Source organism: Stegostoma tigrinum, chromosome 33 (genome assembly GCF_030684315.1).
Source record: "Stegostoma tigrinum isolate sSteTig4 chromosome 33, sSteTig4.hap1, whole genome shotgun sequence".
Classification (NCBI taxonomy): domain Eukaryota; kingdom Metazoa; phylum Chordata; class Chondrichthyes; order Orectolobiformes; family Stegostomatidae; genus Stegostoma; species Stegostoma tigrinum.
In genome coordinates, this window is record NC_081386.1 from 16,609,523 (window position 1) to 16,631,219 (window position 21,697).

Below are 21,697 nucleotides of genomic sequence, written 5' to 3' on the forward strand. Positions count from 1 at the left end.
CCTTCAGAATTCCAACTAAGCCTTTTGATGTGCAAAACAAGATGTACTTCTATACACAGCCTTTCACAGCGCAATGTAGCATACCTGGGCAGTGTGCCCAACAGAAATGCAAAGTTATTATCTTTTACCTCCAAAATAATCCTTTTATTTCGAAGGTAATAGCCTGCTTACTGGACTTATTGGTTCTACCAAGCAAATCTATTGTTTACAAGGTCTTTTGAGTTGGTTTGTGCAAACCACGTGAATGATTGAAACTTGCCAAGTTTGCACTCCAATCCATTTTAAGATGCCTTGGTATAAGCATTCTTTATCATGAGGCCCTTAGAGGAGCGATCCATAGTTTTGAGTTTTCCCCAAATTTATCTCTGACCTTGCAAACTACCCTCACCAGTAATTACTTGTCTGATTTTTGCTTATTTCATATTTTGTTTACTAGTTCCTCAGCCAAGTCTATCCATTTATCTGCATTCAAAAATTCAAAACCCAAAGTGAAGGTATATTTCTAAAAGATGATTGAATTAAACATTTTCAACAATAGTTCATCCTAATTGATATTTATTTATAAAGAACTTTGTCTTCCAAAAGTGTAAAATATAAATCTAATATATTTCTAACTAAATCACAATTTTTTTAGGAAATGTGCTTCAGGTTCTTTTTTTGTATTTGAAATGTAATTATTACCCAATGACTATTTGCAACGCTCTATTTTGAAGAGTCTGGATTGACCAAGTATAAATATTATCACTCTGTAATTATTAATTGGTTTAAATGCTCTGAATATTGTCACTTTACCTTTTTGAGAAGCTAATACTTGACCTGCAGAATAGCTTCTTGCCAATATTAATTGTACACATTTGCTTCATGATTGTTGTGTTAAATATTTTGCTCGGGTCGCACATGAAATTGTACAATGTGACCAAAAAGAGTCTTGCAGCACAATGAAAGGAAAATTTTGGAAGGTCAAAAGTCAAGTATGCTTGGATTGAAAATAACTACTGTATTGCAGTGGATATTGTTTCTGCAAAGATTAAAGCTTGTGCATTACTCATCCCCATTGTTCAAGTCCTTTATAAGTTTAAGGAAGTGGTTGCATACTTTTTAAATGGATTTGGCAGAAGACCTTGTTTTAGTTGGCATTTCTCTGCAGTTTGTTGAATATAACAGTTCTATACTCTATTAAATAGGATGGTGCATATTTTATAATTCCATACATTGGTAATTAAATCTTGGTGGTCAAACTTTAATATAAAAATGAATTGAAAACACAGATTCCACCTCCAATTAACCTTCAATTAGTATACAACAAGCATGATCTGAAGATGTGAATAATTTTTGTTTTGTGAAACCTGCCTGAATTGTCTGCCTAACTAGTTTCAAACTGCATCAGCTTTAGAAAGAGGCATTTCATGTTTTCAAGAGAGTTGAATGACCCACAGTTTTGTACTGCATAAACATTCTGTCACCTAATTGTGGTGATCTTGGCACTCACACAGTACTTTAACCATGGGAAAGGGATCATTTAACCATCTGTCTGTCTTGTTGAGGAAGCTGTGGTCCTTAATTTAGATTTTTTTTGTTATCTCAAATGGATGTTGGCTTAACTTCAGTTCAAGCATTACAACTTTGTTTAACATCTATTCTCCTCAAAACCTGTGAAGCACCTTGGGACAATTTTCTACATCAAAAGCAAATTGTAAAGGAAAGTTGATTTGCTACAGCAGTAAGTTAACTGTCTCCCACACAATTCTATCCAGTGCAATTGTTTAGTAACCAGTACCTAATTTGAATATGAGAGATAATGGGAACTGCAGATGCTGGAGAATCCAAGATAATAAAATGTGAGGCTGGGTGAACACAGCAGGCCAAGCAGCATCTCAGGAGCACAAAAGCTGACGTTTCGGGCCTAGACCCTTCATCAGAGAGGGGGATGGGGTGAGGGTTCTGGAATAAATAGGGAGAGAGGGGGAGGCGACCGAAGATGGAGAGAAAAGAAGATAGGTGGAGAGAGTATAGTTGGGGAGGTAGGGAGGGGATAGGTCAGTCCAGGGAAGACGGACAGGTCAAGGAGGTGGGATGAGGTTAGTAGGTAGGAGATGGGGGTGCGGCTTGGGGTGGGAGGAAGGGATGGGTGAGAGGAAGAACAGGTTAAGGAGGCGGAGACAGGTTGGACTGGTTTTGGGATGCAGTGGGTGGAGGGGAAGAGCTGGGCTGGATGTGTGGTGCAGTGGGGGGAGGGGACGAACTGGGCTGGTTTTGGGATGCGGTGGGGGCAGGGGAGATTTTGAAGCTGGTGAAGTCCACATTGATACCATTAGGCAGCAGGGTTCCCAAGCGGAATATGAGTTGCTGTTCCTGCAACCTTCGGGTGGCATCATTGTGGCACTGCAGGAGGCCCATGATGGACATGCCATCTAAAGAATGGGAGGGGTACTGGAAATGGTCTGCGACTGGGAGGTGCAGTTGTTTGTTGCGAACCGAGCGGAGGTGTTCTGCAAAGCGGTCCCCAAACCTCCGCTTGGTTTCCCCAATGTAGAGGAAGCCACACTGGGTACAATGGATACAGTATACCACATTGGCAGATGTGCAGGTGAACCTCTGCTTAATGTGGAAAGTCATCTTGGGGCCTGGGATAGGGGTGAGGGAGGAGGTGTGGGGGCAAGTGTAGCATTTCCTGCAGTTGCAGGGGAAGGTGCCGGGTGTGGTGGGGTTGGAGGGCAGTGTGGAGCGAACAAGGGAGTCACGGAGAGAGTGGTCTCTCCGGAAAGCAGACAGGGGGTGGGGATGGAAAAATGTCTTGGGTGGTGGGGTCGAATTGTAAATGGCAGAAGTGTCGGAGGATGATGCGTTGTATCCGGAGGTTGGTGGGGTGGTGTGTGAGAACGAGGGGGATTCTCTTTGGGCGGTTGTGGCGGGGGCAGGGTGTGAGGGATGTGTTGCGGGAAAAGGCGGTTGTGGCGGGGGCGGGGTGTGAGGGATGTGTTGCGGGATGTGTTTCTAGGCCCGAAACGTCAGCTTTTGTGCTCCTGAGATGCTGCTTGGCCTGCTGTGTTCATCCAGCCTCACATTTTATTACCTAATTTGAATGTATTTTGTTTAGATATCTTTGCATGCAAACAGGAAATATAAGGACTTGCTTAATCCAAAAATAAACTTCCGCACCTTGAAGAGTGTAGTGCTACTACCACAGCTTTTCTTTTGGTTTGTGGTACAGATTATAGTATAATGTATTTCATAATAGAGAGGTGAACATTGTCAAATACTTAACCTTTAGCGTAGGAGCTTCCTACTTAAGCATACAAATACATAATGGCCTGAATTTCGTGCAAGAATAACAATGAGGTTAGCAGTAACACTCATGCAGAGAAGCTTGGAGATCAATGGGCACAGCGTGTATCAAATACCAAATTCAATAAGTTGCTGTTTGATTTTTCCTGCTTCTCTACAGGGTTTTGCTGTTCTGATACCTCACTGGGGAACTGAACGTTTAAGTGCAATTCATGTCTAGAGTTATTCATTTAAATGTGCTAAAAATGTTAGTCTTACACATTTGAAGTTCATCTGAATTTTTTAACAGCATGTTAAGTGTTAATGATTGTTGAACAGCTCTCCTGGCACTGTAAATGTACTTTTGCAAGTAGTGAGTCTCATCCTTCCAGTTTTCTATCCATTTGTTAAAAATTTAAGAAACAATGGGAACAATTCAATTTCATCTTTCTTCCCCTTATTTGTTGTAATGTTGAATTCAACATTTAAACTTACACTTCTTGGTTTAGCTTCTCTGTGCCTTTAATGAAGAGTAAATAATGAAATGTTCATGTTAAGCAGTTGATTTTGGGATTCTTTCCTTTGCGTACTAACTAAAATTCTTTTGTCCATTTGCTTTTAACGGGCATGTTGACTGCCTTCTGGCACACAGAATGAGAGTCCTTTACCTACGATATAGGGATGACTGGTGAGAAATTCTTCAACTGTGCCTTTCACACCAGACTAGTACTAGAATCTCGGGCGGTACATGAATATCTCCATCTAGCAGGACACCCAAACCCGGGTTGAATCTAGCTTCTAATCCCTGCCTTTCTGTATTTTTTAAAGGGAGGAGACACAGAAGTGTCTCTTACTTAGACTGCTGTGTTTCCCCCCTTCATATTCATAGACAGAGATATTCTGAGGAGATTACAGTTCAGATTATAAAGCATTTCTTCCTTTTGAAGTTTCCTTGATAACTTCAGGCATGACATTCCACAGTACCTCTCCAGACCAGCCACTGAATTTACACCTGCGGTTATAATTTGACTGTAGCTCCTAAATTTTATAAAGAGGCACTTTGCAATTAAAAATTGTATATCGAAAAGTGACCTTGGGTTGTGCTGCATTGCTTAGCATCAGAGACTGATATCTGTATTTTGCCAGCATTTCTATCAGCAGCACTAGGTAAAATAGGCATGCACTACTGAATTGGGAGTCCTGATAGCAAAAACGTAATAACTTTATGTTCTTGTTTAAAATTTGTCTCGGATAATTTATCACTGTTTAGGAACATGTTATTTTTAAAAAGACATTAATATTTCACATTATTTTCCTGAATGTAACACTTAACATTTACTTAATTAGAGAGAGTTGCTCTGCATTCTCAAGTTAGACTTTAAGGCTTACATTTCTGGGGTTTTACATAAGGACTGTAAAACTTGTAACGTAATATAATTTTTCATCTCATCTAACAAGTTTTTTCTTCTCTTGAAGTGATTCATATATCCTCATTATAAGCTGATCATAGGACTCTGATAGTTTGATGCACAACACTGACTAATCATTCCTTGTTAATATTCACTTATGTCTTGGTGCAGACCCAGTTGTACAGTGGGATCTGGGTATCCTGAAAGATGAATCACAAAAAATGAGTATGTTGATATTGCAAATGATCAAGAAGTCAAATGGAATGTTGATCTTTATTTAAAAAATTATTTTAATATAAAAGTAAGGTACCTTTTATTGCAGCTGTGCAGGCTTAGGTGAGACCACATCTGGAGCACTGTGCAACGTCTTGGACTCTAACTTGAGACAAGACATGTTTGCTTTGGAAGCAGCTTTGAGAAGGTTTTCTCAGCGCATGCCTGGGATGAACGGCTTTTCTTATGAAGAAGGATGAACAGGTTAGGCCTATATCTATTAGAGTTTATTTGAATGAGAAGTTATCTTATTTACACTCTAAGACTTTGAGGGGACTTGATACACAGCACAGAAATAGACCCTTCAGCCCAGCTCGCCCATGTTGACCAGATATCTGATATAAATCTAATTCCATTTGCCAGTGTTTGGCCCATTTCCCTCTAACTCTTCCTATTATATACCCATCCGGATGCCTTTTAAATGCTGTAATTGTACCAGCGTCTTCCACTTCCTCTGGCAGTTCATTCCATACATACACCACCCTCTGTGTGAAAATCTTGCCCCTTAGGTCCCTTTTAAATCTTTCCCCTCTCACCTCAAACCAATACCCTCTAGTTTTGAGAGGGAAATGATGTTGCCTATTTACTGTATCCATGCCCCTCCTGATTTTATAAACCCCTGTAAGGTCACCCCTCAACCTCCGATGCTTCAGAATAAGTAACCCCGGCCTATTCAGCTTCTCCCTATTACTCGAAGCGTCCAAGCATTTCTTTGTTTTTCGAGGGTCAGGTAATCTATGAAATTTATTCCTGCAGGAAGCAGTGAGGCTAGGTCATTCGAGGGATTTTTTGATAGACTAATGAGTTAAGAGGTTTTGGGGATAGGTAAGGTGCAGTTGAGAGCACAGTGAGGTCAGCCATTTAAATGGCGGAGCAGTGTTGAAGGACCAAATAATTTACTACTCCTCCGAAATCTTTCGGTAACTTTCCCTATCACAGGACATTGAGGTTTTTTTTGTTCCATCATGGGGTGCAGGTATTACTGGAAAGGACATCTCTTGCATGTGCGTAATTGTACTTGAACTGAGTGGTTTGCTTGGCCATTTTAGAAGGTGGTCAAAAGTTAACTACATTGCTGGCGATCTTGAATTATATGTTGTCCAGATCAATTGAGGATGGCAGATTTCCTTTCTTAAATTGTATTACTGAGCCAGGTTTTGATGATAGTGATAATTTTGCGGGTACCAATACTGAAACTACCTTTTAATTTCAGATTTTATTAGTTGAATTCAAATTGTACTTCTGTTGCTGTGGTATTCCAAGAGAATTTGCCAGGACTTCTCTCTTATTAATCCATTAATGTTATGCCCCCTTCTCCTTTAAAATGTGACACACCTTTGCATAAGATGAAGCCAATTAAGACCAACATGCATTTCTTGAACTCTCCTGCCCTTTGTTCATGGCACTGCTCAATAAGCCGAGTCAACAAGAGAATTTAACTTATTTATTTAATGTCTAGTGGCTTTGCCTGGTGGAAAATCGGGGCATAGCAATTTTTTCTTAATACATTGGTGATGTTGTATTGATCAGTATGGGGATCTGCAATAATGCAAACGTCTATGACCATATGATACACAACGGATGGGAACAGACCTCTGATCCATCTGCCCTGTACAAATGTAATCGTTTTATGTCATAATATATAGACTGCTTTCCAAGCACTTCTCCACCTCCTCCCAACCCACCTGCCACAGAAACAGTGGTCTCTTCTGGGAAGGGCAAAAAGTAAATTTTAAAACTGCAGATCAATTAAGGAAAAATACCTGGAAAATTTCTCTCTGACCCTCTAAGTAATTGGAAGAAGCCAAGAAAGCAAATGGAATGCTGGACTTTATATCCAGAGGATGGCAGTACAAGAATGCACACGTCATACTGAAGATATCCAAATCATTTCTGGTATGACCCCAATTGGAGTATTGCGAGTGGATCTGAGCACCACATTTTCAGAAGCATGTTTTGGCCTTGGAGGGAGTACAATGTAGTTTTACAAGAATGACACCTGGATTTAAGGCATTAAATTATGAAATTATGCAAATTAAGCCTGTATTCTCTAAATTTTAAGAGGTGATCTGATCAAGGTCTTCAAGATGTTAACAAGAAAAAAACAGAATAAATAAAGATAAACTATTTCCACTGTTTGAGGATCCTACACATAGACGGTGTAGAATTAGGGCCAGAGATGTTGGGAGGCACTTCTACACACAAAGGGTGTTTAGGTATTTGGAATTCTTTCAAATGATAGTGGATGTTAGATCAGTTGTTAACTTAAAATCTGAGATAGATAAATTTTGATAGGCAAAGGTATTAAGAAATATGAGCCAAAGAAATATGGAGTTAGGCTGCAGATCAATCATGATCTTATGGTGGAACAGGCTTGTGGGGCTGAATGGCCGACTCCTATTCCTATGTTCTTTAGTGCAAACTTTGGAGTTTATCATTAACCACATCTAAAGAAGTCATGGTCCAGAGTATGCTTGTCTGTATTATTATGTAGTAATAGCCCAAATCAGGAATGTATGACTTAAATAGCAAATTTGATATCTAACAAACATTTGAAGAAAGAGAGGAGTTGTATTTATTGCTGACAATTTCAAAGGCTTTACAGTTTCCTGTTTGGTGAACGTGGATCATACATATACATAGGTTAACCCAGCATTGCCATTTCCCTTGGTGTAAATTCCTGCCTGAGCTGATGTTATTTTTAACTGTCCATCAATACTTTAATCAACACAAGTATGATATTCATCATGACTCATATTAATGCTACATAGGTGGTTTAGGTAATTAAATAAAAACATCTGATGTACTTTTAGTATAATCCAGTCTTGGTAGTGTTGTTAAATAAACTTTGCATCACAAATTAATATAGCTATGCCATAGAATAACACAAAGATAAGGTGGTTTAGCACATATACATTTCATCTGTTGGACCTGGTTCTGAATCGAGCTCGGTTTGATAGGATGAAAGTCCCTTTCACCCTGACTGACTGGGGTGGAGATGAATTTTGTGCAAGTACAAAGCACAGTGCTAGCCACATATTATCCAGATGTCAAAGTTAATTTTTGACCATCATTCAGGGATACTGTAAGAAAAGCTCATGAGAAATTGAAGAGTTGAATATTCCCCTAAAGGTCTGAATGAATTTACCCCTCTTTCCTCTTCTAATTGCTCTTTAAAACCTACTTCCTTTTATCGCACTTTTGGCCATCTGCCCAATATCACCTTGCCATGACTTTGGCTTAAATTTTGCTTTGTGACCCTTCTGTAATGGAGGCATAGAACATTTAATTACTGTATAATTGCAAGTTACTGTTGTTGAGGTGAGAATGTCTTGTGGTGTTTTGAGTGTGCTATTCAGTGGATACCCTTAAGTTGTTTTTAATAAAGTTTTTGTTTAAGTTGGTACTTTTTTTTGTAATAAGCTGTCAGGATTTTACACATTCCAGTGTGCACACTGTTAAGATTTGTGTATGGTTAAATATGCAAATGTTTCATAATATTTCTCAGCCGCTAATAACTTTGACTAACAATATAGACCTATGTAGATTAATGAGTGTCATTCTACTGCAGATAAATCATTTGTTTCCACACAATAAAAATCGAATTTGGAGAGATGATGACATTAAAAGTTGCTGTGTGGGTATTTAAGCTGCTTTGCGGAGACATGAATCTTTTGAGCTTCAGGATTATCAACCAAATGAGTGCCCCATTCCCTTGAGCAATATATACCAAATAATTACAGAGAAACACTGTCAGTTATTAAATAAGAATTACTGCTGAGGGAATTTATTTTCTTAAGGAAGTAGTCTCTTCAGAGAGTGTGTATGCTAATGATTTTAGTTTGTGTGCTCAAGCCTAAAATGTGCCACATGAATGTTTACAAAATGCTTTTTTCTCTTGAAACAATGGTACAGAGCAGTTTAAAAAAACAAATCGGCACGTGCTGTTCTCTCGTGTTGTTGATTCCTTCTCTGTCCATTGTTGCTGTAAAAGACAAATGAGAATATTCATCATGTGGTGCACTGACTGGCAGCTGTTCAAAACCAAACAGAGCCTGTCATGCCTGGACATGAAAACTCTGGCCCCAATTTAGTTTGCTTTTCTCCAGAGGCTAGATGACTGGCACAGTTTGTACGCTTTTAATAAAACAATGCATATTATGTAAAGCAGTGCTAAAATCTTGTCATTTCAAAAATATAATTTAAGTGTTCAAATTCCAATTGGTAAATGACTTCAAACTCCCGGTTAGCTGTTGCTGTTTAGTGGAAACTTTGTCCCAGAGCACACTCGCTAATAGCATTAAGTTAGCCAGCTCCTCCTGGCACAACCTCAAGTACACTAAAGCAGCACAGAAAAGTAGATCCCACAAGTTCTCTAAAGATCAAGCAACCTGGACAGTAATCTTATCCAGTGAAATAATCAGATAATTTATAAATAACTCAAACTTTGTCCTACTCTTTTCTCACTTGCTTGATTAGGTTTTGTAGTCACTTCCATTATTTTGGGGTGGGGATTTGCAAGGTGAACTTTTGAATGAAAGACAGGTTTTTGGAGAGTTGTGTTTCTATGTCTGACTCCCTTCATTAGCTGAAATTTAGCATGGGTATCTCCAGACTGAAGGGTGTTTTTTTCGATCTTTCTGGTAAAATCGCAAGACATGTTTTTGATTGATTATGCATGTGTTGGCTCTCAAAAAGCTACCAATTAGACTCCCACTCCTTTACTTTTCCCTGCAGACCTACAAATGTTTTCCTCTTAAATATATACAGTTCCCTTTTGATAGCTACTTTTGTGTTAATCGAGTGAACTGCACCAATATGTAACTTTGTATTTTCAACACTTGCACCCCTTTCTATCTTCCATAATCTGACCCAACATCCTGTCTATCAAAATTGCACATCTACATTCCATTGTAATTCCTTGCTTTCATTGTCAGAGTTTTATTAGTTTAGCTATTTGAGACTCTTGGCCCATTTTATTCAGCTTCCCAGGCTGGTGTGTCACCAATATAGTTTGTATATAATTTATTGTTGCTTCCAGTGCCCAACAGCAGAGTCAGTACATGCTATATGATATGTTATTGGATCGAAAAGAACTGAATTCCAGCCAGGCATGGTTTCCTCATGTTAGATTGATACCCAGCAAGTCTCGGTATTCTTAAAGCAGGGTCCTAGAAAGTGCTCACATTTTCCATTTGTTGATCCCTGCTGGAAATTTAACATGTGAGACCAATGAGTGAGAATGGATTCTAAATTGATTTATGATCCACCTGAAGGTAGATAACTCACGAATGCTCTACATTCACTTGCTTGCACAGAGGAGGATCACTCGGTCGTTGCCCGAAGAACTCAATCCCAAAACAATTGTAAGTTACTAGGTGTTGGGGAGGGTTGCCAGAGTCAAGTTTACTTCACCCTAATCAGAATTTCCCTTCGTTCAATTGTCATCTTTTTCTTGCTGTTGAAATATTGACATACCTGCTCAGTCTCTCTCAACCAAGTAAAATTATAGCTATTTTTTAATTCAACTTGTCCGGACTTTTAAAGTGATGTGCAAACAAAGCAAAGGTCATAGAGATATATATCATGGAAACAGACCCTTCAGTCCAACTCATTCATGCCTACCAGATATCCTAAACAAAGCTAGTTCTATTTGTCAGCATTTGGCCCATATTCCTCTAACTTTTCCTATTCGTGTACTCCTCCAAATGCTTTTGAAATGTTGTAATTATGCTTACCTCTACCAGGTATATGGGGCAAAGGTAAGAGACTGGCACTCTGTAATGATACTTGTTTGATGAGCCAGTATAAGCATGATGGGCCAAGTAGCTGCTTCCTGCATTGTAACACCTCTGTGATATTGTGACACACTTCTGGAGTAGGTTGGTCTGGAACCTGAGCCTCCTTGCTCAGAGGTATATCCACTACCACTGATCCACAAGAGCCTAAATTTAACATTTGTCAATATTTGTATTCAACCTGTTCAGAAATGTTATTACACACATTTGCAGCAGTTGGGAATCAAACCCAGACCTCCTTGCACAGAGGCAGGGACACTAACCTCGTACCACCGAGCATGTATAAGTAGTAACTGTATAATTTGTCAGTGGATCGTTTGCAGGTGGATTCCTATTTAGCTTGATCCAGACCTCAGCCAAGATGTACATACCTGTGTGTTTAGTAGACATTGTTAGATAACAATCAGGAGACAGATTCCTGGGCATTCGTTCTTCCCTCAGCCAGTGGCCCAAACTCCCTGATCCTAACTACCACAAATGTGCTTATTTTAGCACAGGCTGAGGGTAGAACTCAGGTTTTATATTTCTTTTGCACAGATGGTTAAATTTATTGCATCGTCAGGAGAGACCAAGTCCTGGTTGACATTTTTAGTTTTCAGTTCTGCTACTACAGGTCAGGGTGCGCATGTAATGTCAGTGCATACAGGATATTGGAATATTCATACACAGTCTACATTCATATGCAGTATATAAATTTGTAGCACCAAACGTTTTGCATTTTTACACATTTCTCACTGCTTGAGGAAATCCTTTTGTGGTAAAAGCACTTGTGATTTTTGTGTACCAGTTATTAGCTGTATGTAGTTATGATTTTTTATTTGATTACAATACGCTCGAGAATACTTAGCACCAGCCACTAAATTCCTTTTCTATAGTTGGCATTTCAAAAGGAAGTGTCTTGGACTTTGTAGGATTTGAGAAGTTTCTGAGAAAAATTATGGAAGGAATTATAGGGAGAGGGGTGGGCTGAGCAGAGGTTAAAGTTTCCAGGACAGGACAGAGAGCATGCAACACAGGATTGAGGGTGTTTTACTTAAAAGCATGCAGTGTATGGAACAAGGTAAATGAGCTTCTAGCACAGTACAATGTTCTGGGTGTCACAGAGACATAGCTGTGAATTAAATATCCAAGGATCTTATAAAGGGGCAGGGAGACGGGGTGAGTTGCCTTGTTAGCAAGAAATGATACAGAGCTGGAAGGCTTAGAATCAGTGTGGGTTGAGTTGAAGAAGCGCAAAGGAAGAAGACCAGGGTGGAAGTTGTATACAGACCTCCTAGCAGTAGTCAGGATATGGGGAAGGAAATAAATCAGGAAATACAAAAGGCATGTAAGAAAGGCACTGTGACAGTAATCCTGGGGGATTTCAACAAGAAGGTGAACTGGATTGATAACTGATGACAGAAAAGGAATATGTGAAATGTCTACGAGATGGTGTTTTTGGAGCAGCCTGTGGTTAAAACCCACTGAGGGACAAGTCAGAGATAATGGGAACTGCAGATGCTGGAGATTCCAAGATAATAAAATGTGAGGCTGGATGAACACAGCAGGCCAAGCAGCATCTCAGGAGCACAAAAGCTGACGTTTCGGGCCTAGACCCTTCATCAGAGAGGGGGATGGGGGGAGGGAACTGGAATAAATAGGGAGAGAGGGGGAGGCGGACCGAAGATGGAGAGTAAAGAAGATAGGTGGAGAGGGTGTAGGTGGGGAGGCAGGGAGGGGATAGGCCAGTCCAGGGAAGACGGACAGGTCAAGGAGGTGGGATGAGGTCAGCAGGTAGCTGGGGGCGCGGCCTGGGGTGGGAGGAAGGGATGGGTGAGAGGAAGAACCGGCTAGGGAGGCAGAGACAGGTTGGACTGGTTTTGGGATGCAGTGGGTGGGGGGGAAGAGCTGGGCGGCCGTGTGGTGCAGCGGGGGGAGGGGACGAACTGGGCTGGTTGAGGGATGCAGCGGGGGAAGGGGAGACCCTGAAACTGGTGAAGTCCACATCGATACCATATGGCTGCAGGGTTCCCAGGCGGAACACGAGCCGCTGTTCCTGCAACCCTCGGGTGGCATCACTGTGGCAGTGCAGGAGGCCCATGACGGACACGCCATCAAGAGAATGGGAGGGGGAGTGGAAACGGCCCGCGACTGGGAGGTGCAGCTGCCTGCCGCGAACTGAGCGGAGGTGTTCTGCAAAGCGGTCCCCAAGCCTCCGCTTGGCCCCCCCAATGCAGAGAAAGCCGCACCGGGCACAGTGGACGCAGCACACCACACCGGCAGATGTGCAGGTGAACCTCCGCTCAATGTGGAATGTCATCCTGGGGCCTGGGACGGGGGTGAGGGAGGAGGCGTGGGGACAAGTGTAGCATTTCCTGCGGTTGCAGGGGAAGGTGCCGGGTGTGGTGGGGCCGGAGGGCAGTGCGGAGCGAACAAGGGAGTCACGGAGAGAGCGGTCCCCCCGGAAAGCAGACAGGGGCGGGGACGGAAAAATGTCTTGGGTGGTGGGGTCGGACCGCAAAGGGACATGTCATTCTGGTTTAGTGGTGTGTAATGAGGCAGACTTGATTAGGGAGGTGAAAGTGGATGTGAAGGAGCCCTTAATGGGGAGAAGGTGAAGTACGAGGCTAATCTAGCTAGTAATGTAAAAGATTGCAAGAGTTTTTTTTAGATGTCCAAAAGATGAGAGAGGCCCAAGTCCCCATTGGACTGCTGGAAAATGAGGCTGGCAAAGTAGTAATGGGAACAAAGAAATGGCGGAGGAACCTAATAGGTACTTGGCATCAGTTTTCACAGTGGAAGACACCAGCAGCATACCATAATGTCAAGAGAGTCGGGGACAGAGATGAGTGTAGTGGCCATCACGAAGGATGATAACGTTGAGGAGGCTGCAAGGACTGAAGGTGGATAAATTAGACACCATCCCAGAGAATTTCCATCATGTTACCACCTACTCTTCTAAACGCTTGTGGCTGGCCTCATCGTCTTATCACTAGACTGTTAGTCCAGAAACTCAACTAATTCTCTGGGGATCCGGATTCAAATCTCACCACAGCAGATGGTAGGATTTGAACTTAATAAACGATCTGGAATTAAGGGTCTCATGATGATCATGAAACCTTTTGATTGTTGGAAAAACCCACCTGGTTGACTAATGTCCTTTCGGGAAGGAAATCTGCCATCCTTACCTAGTCTGGCCCACGTGTGACTCCAAACCCACAGCAATGTGATTCACTCTTACCGGCCCTCTGGGCGGTTAGGCCTGGGCAATAAATGCTGGCTTAGCCAGAGACATCCATGTCCTATAAGTGATTTATAGAAAAAATATATAAGGCCTAGCCTGTCCAAGTGTTTTCTCCTAAGACAATCTATCTATTCAAGAGATTAGTCTGGTAAACCTTCTCTGAACTGCTTCCAACACACTTTACATCCATTCTTTAATAAGGTGACTGATATTGTACACAGCACTCTAGATATGGCCTCATCAGTACCCGGTATAACTGAAGTACAAGGTACTGGGCTGTCCGCTCAAGCAGAGCAATCTGATGGAAGTGGAATCGTTGTTGTCAGCTCCAAAGTGATGGCAGAATTGATGTAAGAGCAGCTGTGATGGTAAGGCAAGGCTGGTGATTGGGCAGTATGAAGGGTTCAGGAGCAGGACGGTTTTGGACCATGCAGGGAGCTTGTGCTGAAAGAAATCCAGGAGAGAGTTGGGGCTTAAATGAGAGTCACCAATCAAGGGTGAAGATTTTTTCATTCCTGCTCTATTTTCTCACCATACTCACCATTACTATTTCCACACCAGGAAGGTGGCCATTCAGCCCAGAGTGTCTATCTCAAGTTGCCTTTTGCATTAGTGCTTATATTATCAGCTGTATCAGCTTTGAGATCTGGAGTCCTTTCCCTAATTGCATTTTTGTTGCTGGCATATCGACATTTCCTATCACATCACTTAACATCCAGCTCTTTGACCAAGGTTTTGGTTATCTGTCCTCATAATTTCCTTACCTAATTCAGTGTCAGATTTTAGACCCAACAGTCCCCTCCCTGGAGACCCCAAGAAAGACAAACAATTGAAACAGAAGCCGGAATTGCTGGAGAAACTCAGCAGCTCTAGTTGCATCTGCGGACAGTTCGTTTTGTATCCGGTGACGACTCTTCAGCCCTTGTGAGAACTGTAAGCTGAGGGGCTGTGTGAACAGGGCCCGTATAATTGGACCCAGAACTTGTTTTAGTTATTCGGGCCCCAACACTCATTTCTGGGAAGCCCTGATGTAAATGCACGTTACTCTTTGCAGTTTGCGTGGATTGTGCTGAGACAGTGCAAAAGGCACTTTGGTTTTATTTTATCTTAAGTGATAGTAACTTCTTGTCTGGTTTTATCTGGATCACTTTGTTTCAATGCTGGTTTCTTTATTAATAGCAGAGGGAAAAGTTCTTTGAAACAGAAACATGTTGCATCCATCAGCACAATGATTGGTGAGAGTCTTAGATTTTTGCATGTGTTATTTTTATTGACTGTTGCACAAAATATCACATTGGCAGTACAAGTTTTGTTATTTTGTTTCTGTATAATCATCAGTTGGAAGAAAATGCAACTTTGTTTTATCCTGACAGTTTTAAAATCCCTGCTACGTTGCTACAAGAGTCAAAGTGAAAATGGTTTAAAGCAAATGTAGAAACTACTGGAGAAACTCAACAAGTCTGGCAGCATCTGTGGAGAGAAAACAGTTAACAAATGCTACCAAACATGCTGAGCTTCTCCAGCGATTTGTTTTAAGTTTCAGGTCTCTAGTATCCAGTTCTTTGTTTTGATTTTAGTTTGTTAGCAGTTTATTTTAATTCACAATTTTAAAGTTGAGTGATTTTGCAACTCTGATTAATAAGGAATATTGTGGTCTGTTTTAATAATTGATTTATGAAATGCATGCATTCATTTTGGGAGTTAAATAGTTTTGTTTTCTTTTCAGTTTCACTTGGACATAATATATTGCCAAATATTCTGCCTTGAACTGCCTTGACAGACAGGCAATATTTACATTGCAGCTAAATGTGGTAGTTGGGAAAGTAAGGGATATTAATCAGACAGTATAGTTTCAGTCAGCTTGAACATATCCCCTGTTCTTCTGACAGTCCCAGCATAAAAACAGGATGCTTCAGCTGCTGCCATTGTTTTTGGATTTATTTAGCTTGTGTATAGCAGGCATTCACATAGTATATTTAATAATATCATGTATTATCCTGTCTCAGTAGGAAATACAGTTGTGCCTCTGTAAAATTTGATATTTCTTTTCAAAAAAACTCATTTGTCAAACAGTCTTGAAGGAGTGGTCTTCAATTGCATTAAAATAACATAAGACTATGTTTTGTTCAGTAAGTGAAAAATCTTCATAAAGCACATTAGCATCAGCATTGCTAAGGAATAACATTTCTTCCCTCTGTGTTCAAGATTGTGGGTTCAAATCCCATTCCAGAGGATTAATCATGTAAGCTCTAGGCCCACATGCTGGTGTAATACTGGGGAATTATTCCCCTGTTGAATGTGATATCATTTGGTAGAGAAGTTAAATCAAGACCTTGTCCTTCCCTTGGGGTGGGTGTAAAATATCCTATGATATTATCCTCCCTTGTGTCCCAATATCTATCTACTTTTCTTGGCTGAACTAAAATTAATTAAGTACTGATGAAATGATCGCTATTATATGTTGTTTTTGCTGTACTGGTGTTGATATCAGATCAGGCACTGAATTTAAGAATATCACTAAGCAGGGGGAAAATCATTAACAAGGATTCCCCAAGGAACAGAATAATATCTGGTTTCCACCAGCCTTCTAATAGATAGTGCTAATGAAACCTGGCAAGGCCTGCTAAAGATGGGCAATAGGACTGTGACTTTGGTGGTTTGGTCGACCTGTGAGATAGTTCTTCAGAAGCAAGTTTGTCGACACATTGTCTTGAAAACATGCGGTCTTTGTATGGATGACACCTTTTGTGTTGAGTCACCAATCAATTCCTACCAATCCACGTGATATTTAACAAAACATGGTCAGTGGATTCTTTTTTTCTTCTTTCCTATAGTGAGTACTGTTCCAGATCTCTGATCAAGGAAGTGTTGCTGTTGTCGGAATTTTACTGTGTGTGAGTTAGCTGTGGTGCCTCGTAAATTGTGTGGTGACTACACTTCAAAAAGTATTTTATTGCTATCAAACATTTGAAAATTCCTCAAGAATTGATGCTGTAGTTATGTCTAAGAAATATCCAAAGGCTGATCAAATATTACCTATTACACTGAGAATACCAGACTGTAAAGGAGAGGAAATATTGCTACAATTATAGGCAGTGACCACATGGGAAGTGAATCTGACAGAGAAATAAACCTGCACTGCTGTCTGACCCAGCAGTGAATCTGCATAGCTGACTGTTCTGCTGTTCAATTTCAAGTGTCTCTGGACATCGGAGTTTGTTCCAAGAGAAATGAACAAACAGCGAAATTCACAGCTGACCTTGGAGAAACCCGTATGGGAGAGTGCACAGTGGGGAGCAGCTTAAGTGGCTTTTTAAAGTACAACCTTACTCTATTTTTGTAAATCAACAATAGTGAGTAGAGTGGGTTCTTTTTAGATTATATGTTTTATTGAGATCTGCTGTTTGATTAAACTTCAAAAATATAAAACACAGTAGGAACTTAGCCTGGAGCAGTGTTTTTAGAGCAGTAAGACTGCTATTTTCTCGGCCTGTAGGTTGTTGAGGTGCAAAGACAGTCTATAGTAGAGTGATGCGCTCTTGTCAGATGTGGGAGTTTAGGGAGAGTTTCCATGTTAGTGATGATTGTGTCTGCAGGAAAGTGTTTAGTTGCGAATCATTTTTGGAGCGGCAGTTACAGGCAATGTGGAATTCACAGGAGCTAGGGGGTGTGATGGATGGTAGTTGCAGGAAGGGAGATAAACCAAAGATACAGTCAGGTGGATGGGTGACCTCCAGAAAAGGTAGGAGAGGGAAGCAGATCATGCAGGAGTCTGCTGCAGATAGCCTCATCTCATCGTCTCAAACATGTGTGCTGTTTAGGAAAAGGCACTGGATGATGGACTGTCAGGGGAATGCAGCACTGACAGCCAGGTTTCAGGCACCAAGACTGACTCTAATATAACAAAGAATATGCCAGTTTCCAAGTGGTCAATTGTGATGTGGGACTTTCTAGTCAGAGGTACAGAGAGATGTTTCTGCAGCTGACAGGCATCAGAATGTGTGTTGCCTCACTGGAGACAGATCAGCGATATCTTGGAGAGGGTGCAAAATATTCTCAAAGGGCTGAAAGACCAGCAGGAGTTCACTGTACACACCGTAACTAATGACATAGAAAGAGAAAAGGATGAGTTTCTGAGGAGAGAATACAGGAAGTTAGGCAACAATTAAAAACCCCTTGAGGGTAGTAATATCTGGATTACTCCTGGTGCCATGACCTACTAAGAGTAGAAGTAAGATAAAGTGGGTAAATGTGTGGTTGAGGAGATTGTGCAAGGGGGAAGGATTCACATTTTTGGATTATTTGGAATCTCTTCTGAGTTAGAAGTGATCTGGATAAGAAGGACAAATTGCACCTCAATTGGGAAATAAGGCAGGGCAGGTGACTGAGGTGTCAGTGTGGGAGCACTTCAGGACCAATGACCATAATGCTGCAAGTTTTAAAACAGCAATGGAAAAGGATAGACTTGATCTAAAAGTTGAAGTTCTAAATTGGAGGGAGGCTGATTTTGATGGTTTTAGGCAAGAACTTTAAAACATTGTTTGCTGGGCAGGTAGAGGGATGGCTATAAAATGGAAAGCATTCAGAAATGAGCTAATAAGGGTCCAGAGACGCTATGTTCCTGTTAGTGTGAAGTGCAAGGTTGGTAGGTGTAGGGAATGCTGGATGACTGGAGAAATGGACATTTTGGTCAAGGAAAAGAAGGAAGCATATGTCACGTATAGATTGCAGAGGTGGAGTGAACCCCTAGAAGAGTATATAAAGGTAGTAGGAGTATATACAAGAGGAAATCAGGACAGCAAAAAGGGGACAAGAGATAGCAAGATAACAAAGTGTGGGGCTGGATGAACACAGTAGACCAAGCAGCATCTTGGGAACACAAAAGCTGATGTTTCACATCAAGCAAATGTTCACTTGCACATCTGCCAATGTGGTATACTGCGTCCGCTATACACGGTGTGGCTACCTCTACATTGGGGAAACCAAGCGGAGGCTTGGGGACTGCTTTGCAGAACACCTACGCTTGGTTCGCAGTAAACAACTGCACCTGCCAGTCGTGAACCATTTCAACTCCCTCTCCCATTCTTTAGACGACATGTCCATCCTAGGCCTCCTGCAGTGCCATAATGATGCCATCCATAGGTTGCAGGAACAGCAACTCATATTCCGCTTGGGAACCCTGCAGCCCACTGGTATCAATGTGAATTTCACAAGCTTCAAAATCTCCCCCCCCCCCCCCCACTGCATCCTAAAACCAGCCCAGCTCATCCCTGCCTGCCTAACCTGTTCTTCCTCTCACCTATCTCCTCCTCCCACCTCAAGCCACACCTCCACTTCCTACCTACTAACCTCATGCCGCCTCCTTGACCTGTCCGTCTTCCCCGAACTGACCTATCCCCTCCCTACCTCCTCACCCATACTCTCTTCTGCACCTATCTTCTCCTCTATCTATCTTCAGTCCACCTCCCCCTCTCTCCCTATTTATTCCAGTTCCCTCTCCGATGAAGGGTCTAGGCCCGAAACGTTAGCTTTTGTGCTCCTGAGATGCTACTTGGCCTGCTGTGTTCATCCAGCTCCATACTTTATCTTGGATTCTCCAGCATCTGCAGTTCCCATTATCTCTAATGACAAGAGATAGCTTTGGCAAATAAGGTTAAGGGGAATCCAAAGAGATTCTGTAGATATATTAAGGACAAAAGGGTGATTAGGGAGAGAATAGGGCCCTTTAAAGATCAGCAAGGCCACCTATGTGTGGAACCACAAAAGATGGCAGTGACTGTTGAGTATATTGCATCAGTGTTTACGGTGGAGAAGGATATGGAAGATATGGAACGGGGGGCGACAAATAGCAACATCGTGTAAGAATGTCCATATTACAGAAGAGAAGGTGCTGGATGGTTTAAAATGCCCAAAGGTGGATAAATCCCTGGGACCTGATCAGGCACACCCTAAAACTAGAACTCTGTGGGAACCCAGGAAAGAGATTGCTGGGCCCCTTGCTGAGATTTGTATCATCAATAGCCACAGGCGAGGTGCTGGAAGATGGGGGGGTTGCCTAATATGGTGCTGCTGTTTAAGAAAGGTGGTAAGGAAAAGCTAGGGAATTATAGACTGGTGGGCCTGACATCAGTGGTGGGCAAGTTGTTTAAGGGAATCCTGAGGGATAGGATTTACATGTATTTGGAAAGACAAGGACTGATTAGGGACAATTAACGTGGCTTTGTGCATAGGAAATTGTGTCTCAATAATTTTGAGTTTTTTGAAGTAATGAAGAGGATTGTTGAGGGCAGTGTGGTGGATGTCATCTATATGGACTTCAGTAAGGTGTTCGACAAGGTTCCTTGTGGTCCACTGGTTAGCAAGGTTCACATGGAAGGACTAGGCATTCGGATGTAGAACTGGCTTGAAGGTAGGAGACAGAGACTGGTGGTCGAGGGTTGTTTTTCAGACTGGAGGTCTCTAACTAGCGATGTGCCTTAAGGTGGCACATAAGGACCGGTGTTCAATCCACTAGTTTTCATCATTTATATAAATGATTTAGATGTGAACATAGGAGGTGTAGAACATAGAACATAGAACATTACAGCACAGTACAGGTCCTTCGGCCCTTGATGTTGTGCCGACCTGTCATACCGATCTCGAGCCCATCTAACCTACACTATTCCATGTACGTCCATATGCTTATCCAATGACAACTTAAATGTACCTAAAGTTGGCGAATCTACTACCGTTGCAGGCAAAGCGTTCCATTCCCTTACTACTCTCTGAGTAAAGAAACTACCTCTGACATCTGTCCTATATCTTTCACCCCTCAATTTAAAGCTATATCCCCTCATGCTCGCCGTCACCATCCTAGGAAAAAGGCTCTCCCTATCCAACCCTCTGATTATTTCATATGTTTCAATTAAATCACCTCTCAGCCTTCTCTCTAACGAAAACAGTCTCAAGTCGCTCAGCCTTTACTTGTAAGACCTTCCCTCCATACCAGGCAACATCCTAGTAAATCTCCTCTGCACCCTTTCCAAACCTTCCACATCCTTCTTATAATGCGGTGACCAGAACTGTACACAATACTCCAAATGCGGCCGCACCAGAGTTTTGTACAGCTTCACCATAACCCCTTGGTTCCAGAACTCCATCCCTCTAGTAATAAAAGCTAAAACACTGTGTATGCCTTCTTAACAGCCCTGTCAACCTGGGTGGCAACTTTCAAGGATCTGCGTACATGGACACCGAGATCTCTCTGCTCATCTACCCTACTAAGAATCTTACCATTAGCCCAGTACTTTGCCTTCCGGTTCCTCCTACCAAAGTGCATCACCTCACGCTTGTCTGCATTAAACTCCATTTACCACCTCTCAGCCCAGCTCTGTAGCTTATCTATGTCTCTCTGCAACCTACCGCATCCTTCGTCACTATCCACAACTCCACCGACCTTAGTATCGTTTGCAAATTTACTAACCCATCCTTCTACGCCCTCATGCAGGTCATTTATAAAAATTACAAACAGCAGTGGACCCAACACCGACCTTTGCGGTACACCACTAGTAACTGATCTCCAGGATGAACATTTCCCATCAACTACTACCCTCTGTCTTCTTTCAGTAAGCCAATTTCCGATCCAAACTGCTATATCTCCCACAATTCCATTCCTCCGCATTATGTACAATAGCCTACTGTGGGGAACCTTATCGAATGCCGTGCTGAAATCCATATACACCACATCAACC

At 41.8% G+C, this 21,697-nt stretch overlaps 1 protein-coding gene across 4 annotated transcripts in view; it reads left to right on the plus strand.

Moving 5' to 3' along the window:
* Positions 1 to 21,697, plus strand: part of cgnl1 (cingulin-like 1) — a 140,626-nt gene that overhangs the window by 18,112 nt on the left and 100,817 nt on the right. For 2 of the 4 annotated variants that reach the window (XR_007250574.2, XM_048562535.2), the window contains exon 1: positions 5,068 to 5,150. The exons of the other annotated variants lie outside the window; for them this stretch is intronic. Coding sequence is in view for 1 of the 2 variants with exons in the window: in XM_048562535.2 (XP_048418492.2) it covers positions 5,143 to 5,150 (8 nt within the window). In the remaining variant the exon portion in view is untranslated. Of the gene's footprint in view, positions 1 to 5,067; positions 5,151 to 21,697 lie in introns of those variants that run through there. 4 annotated transcript variants of the gene reach the window in all.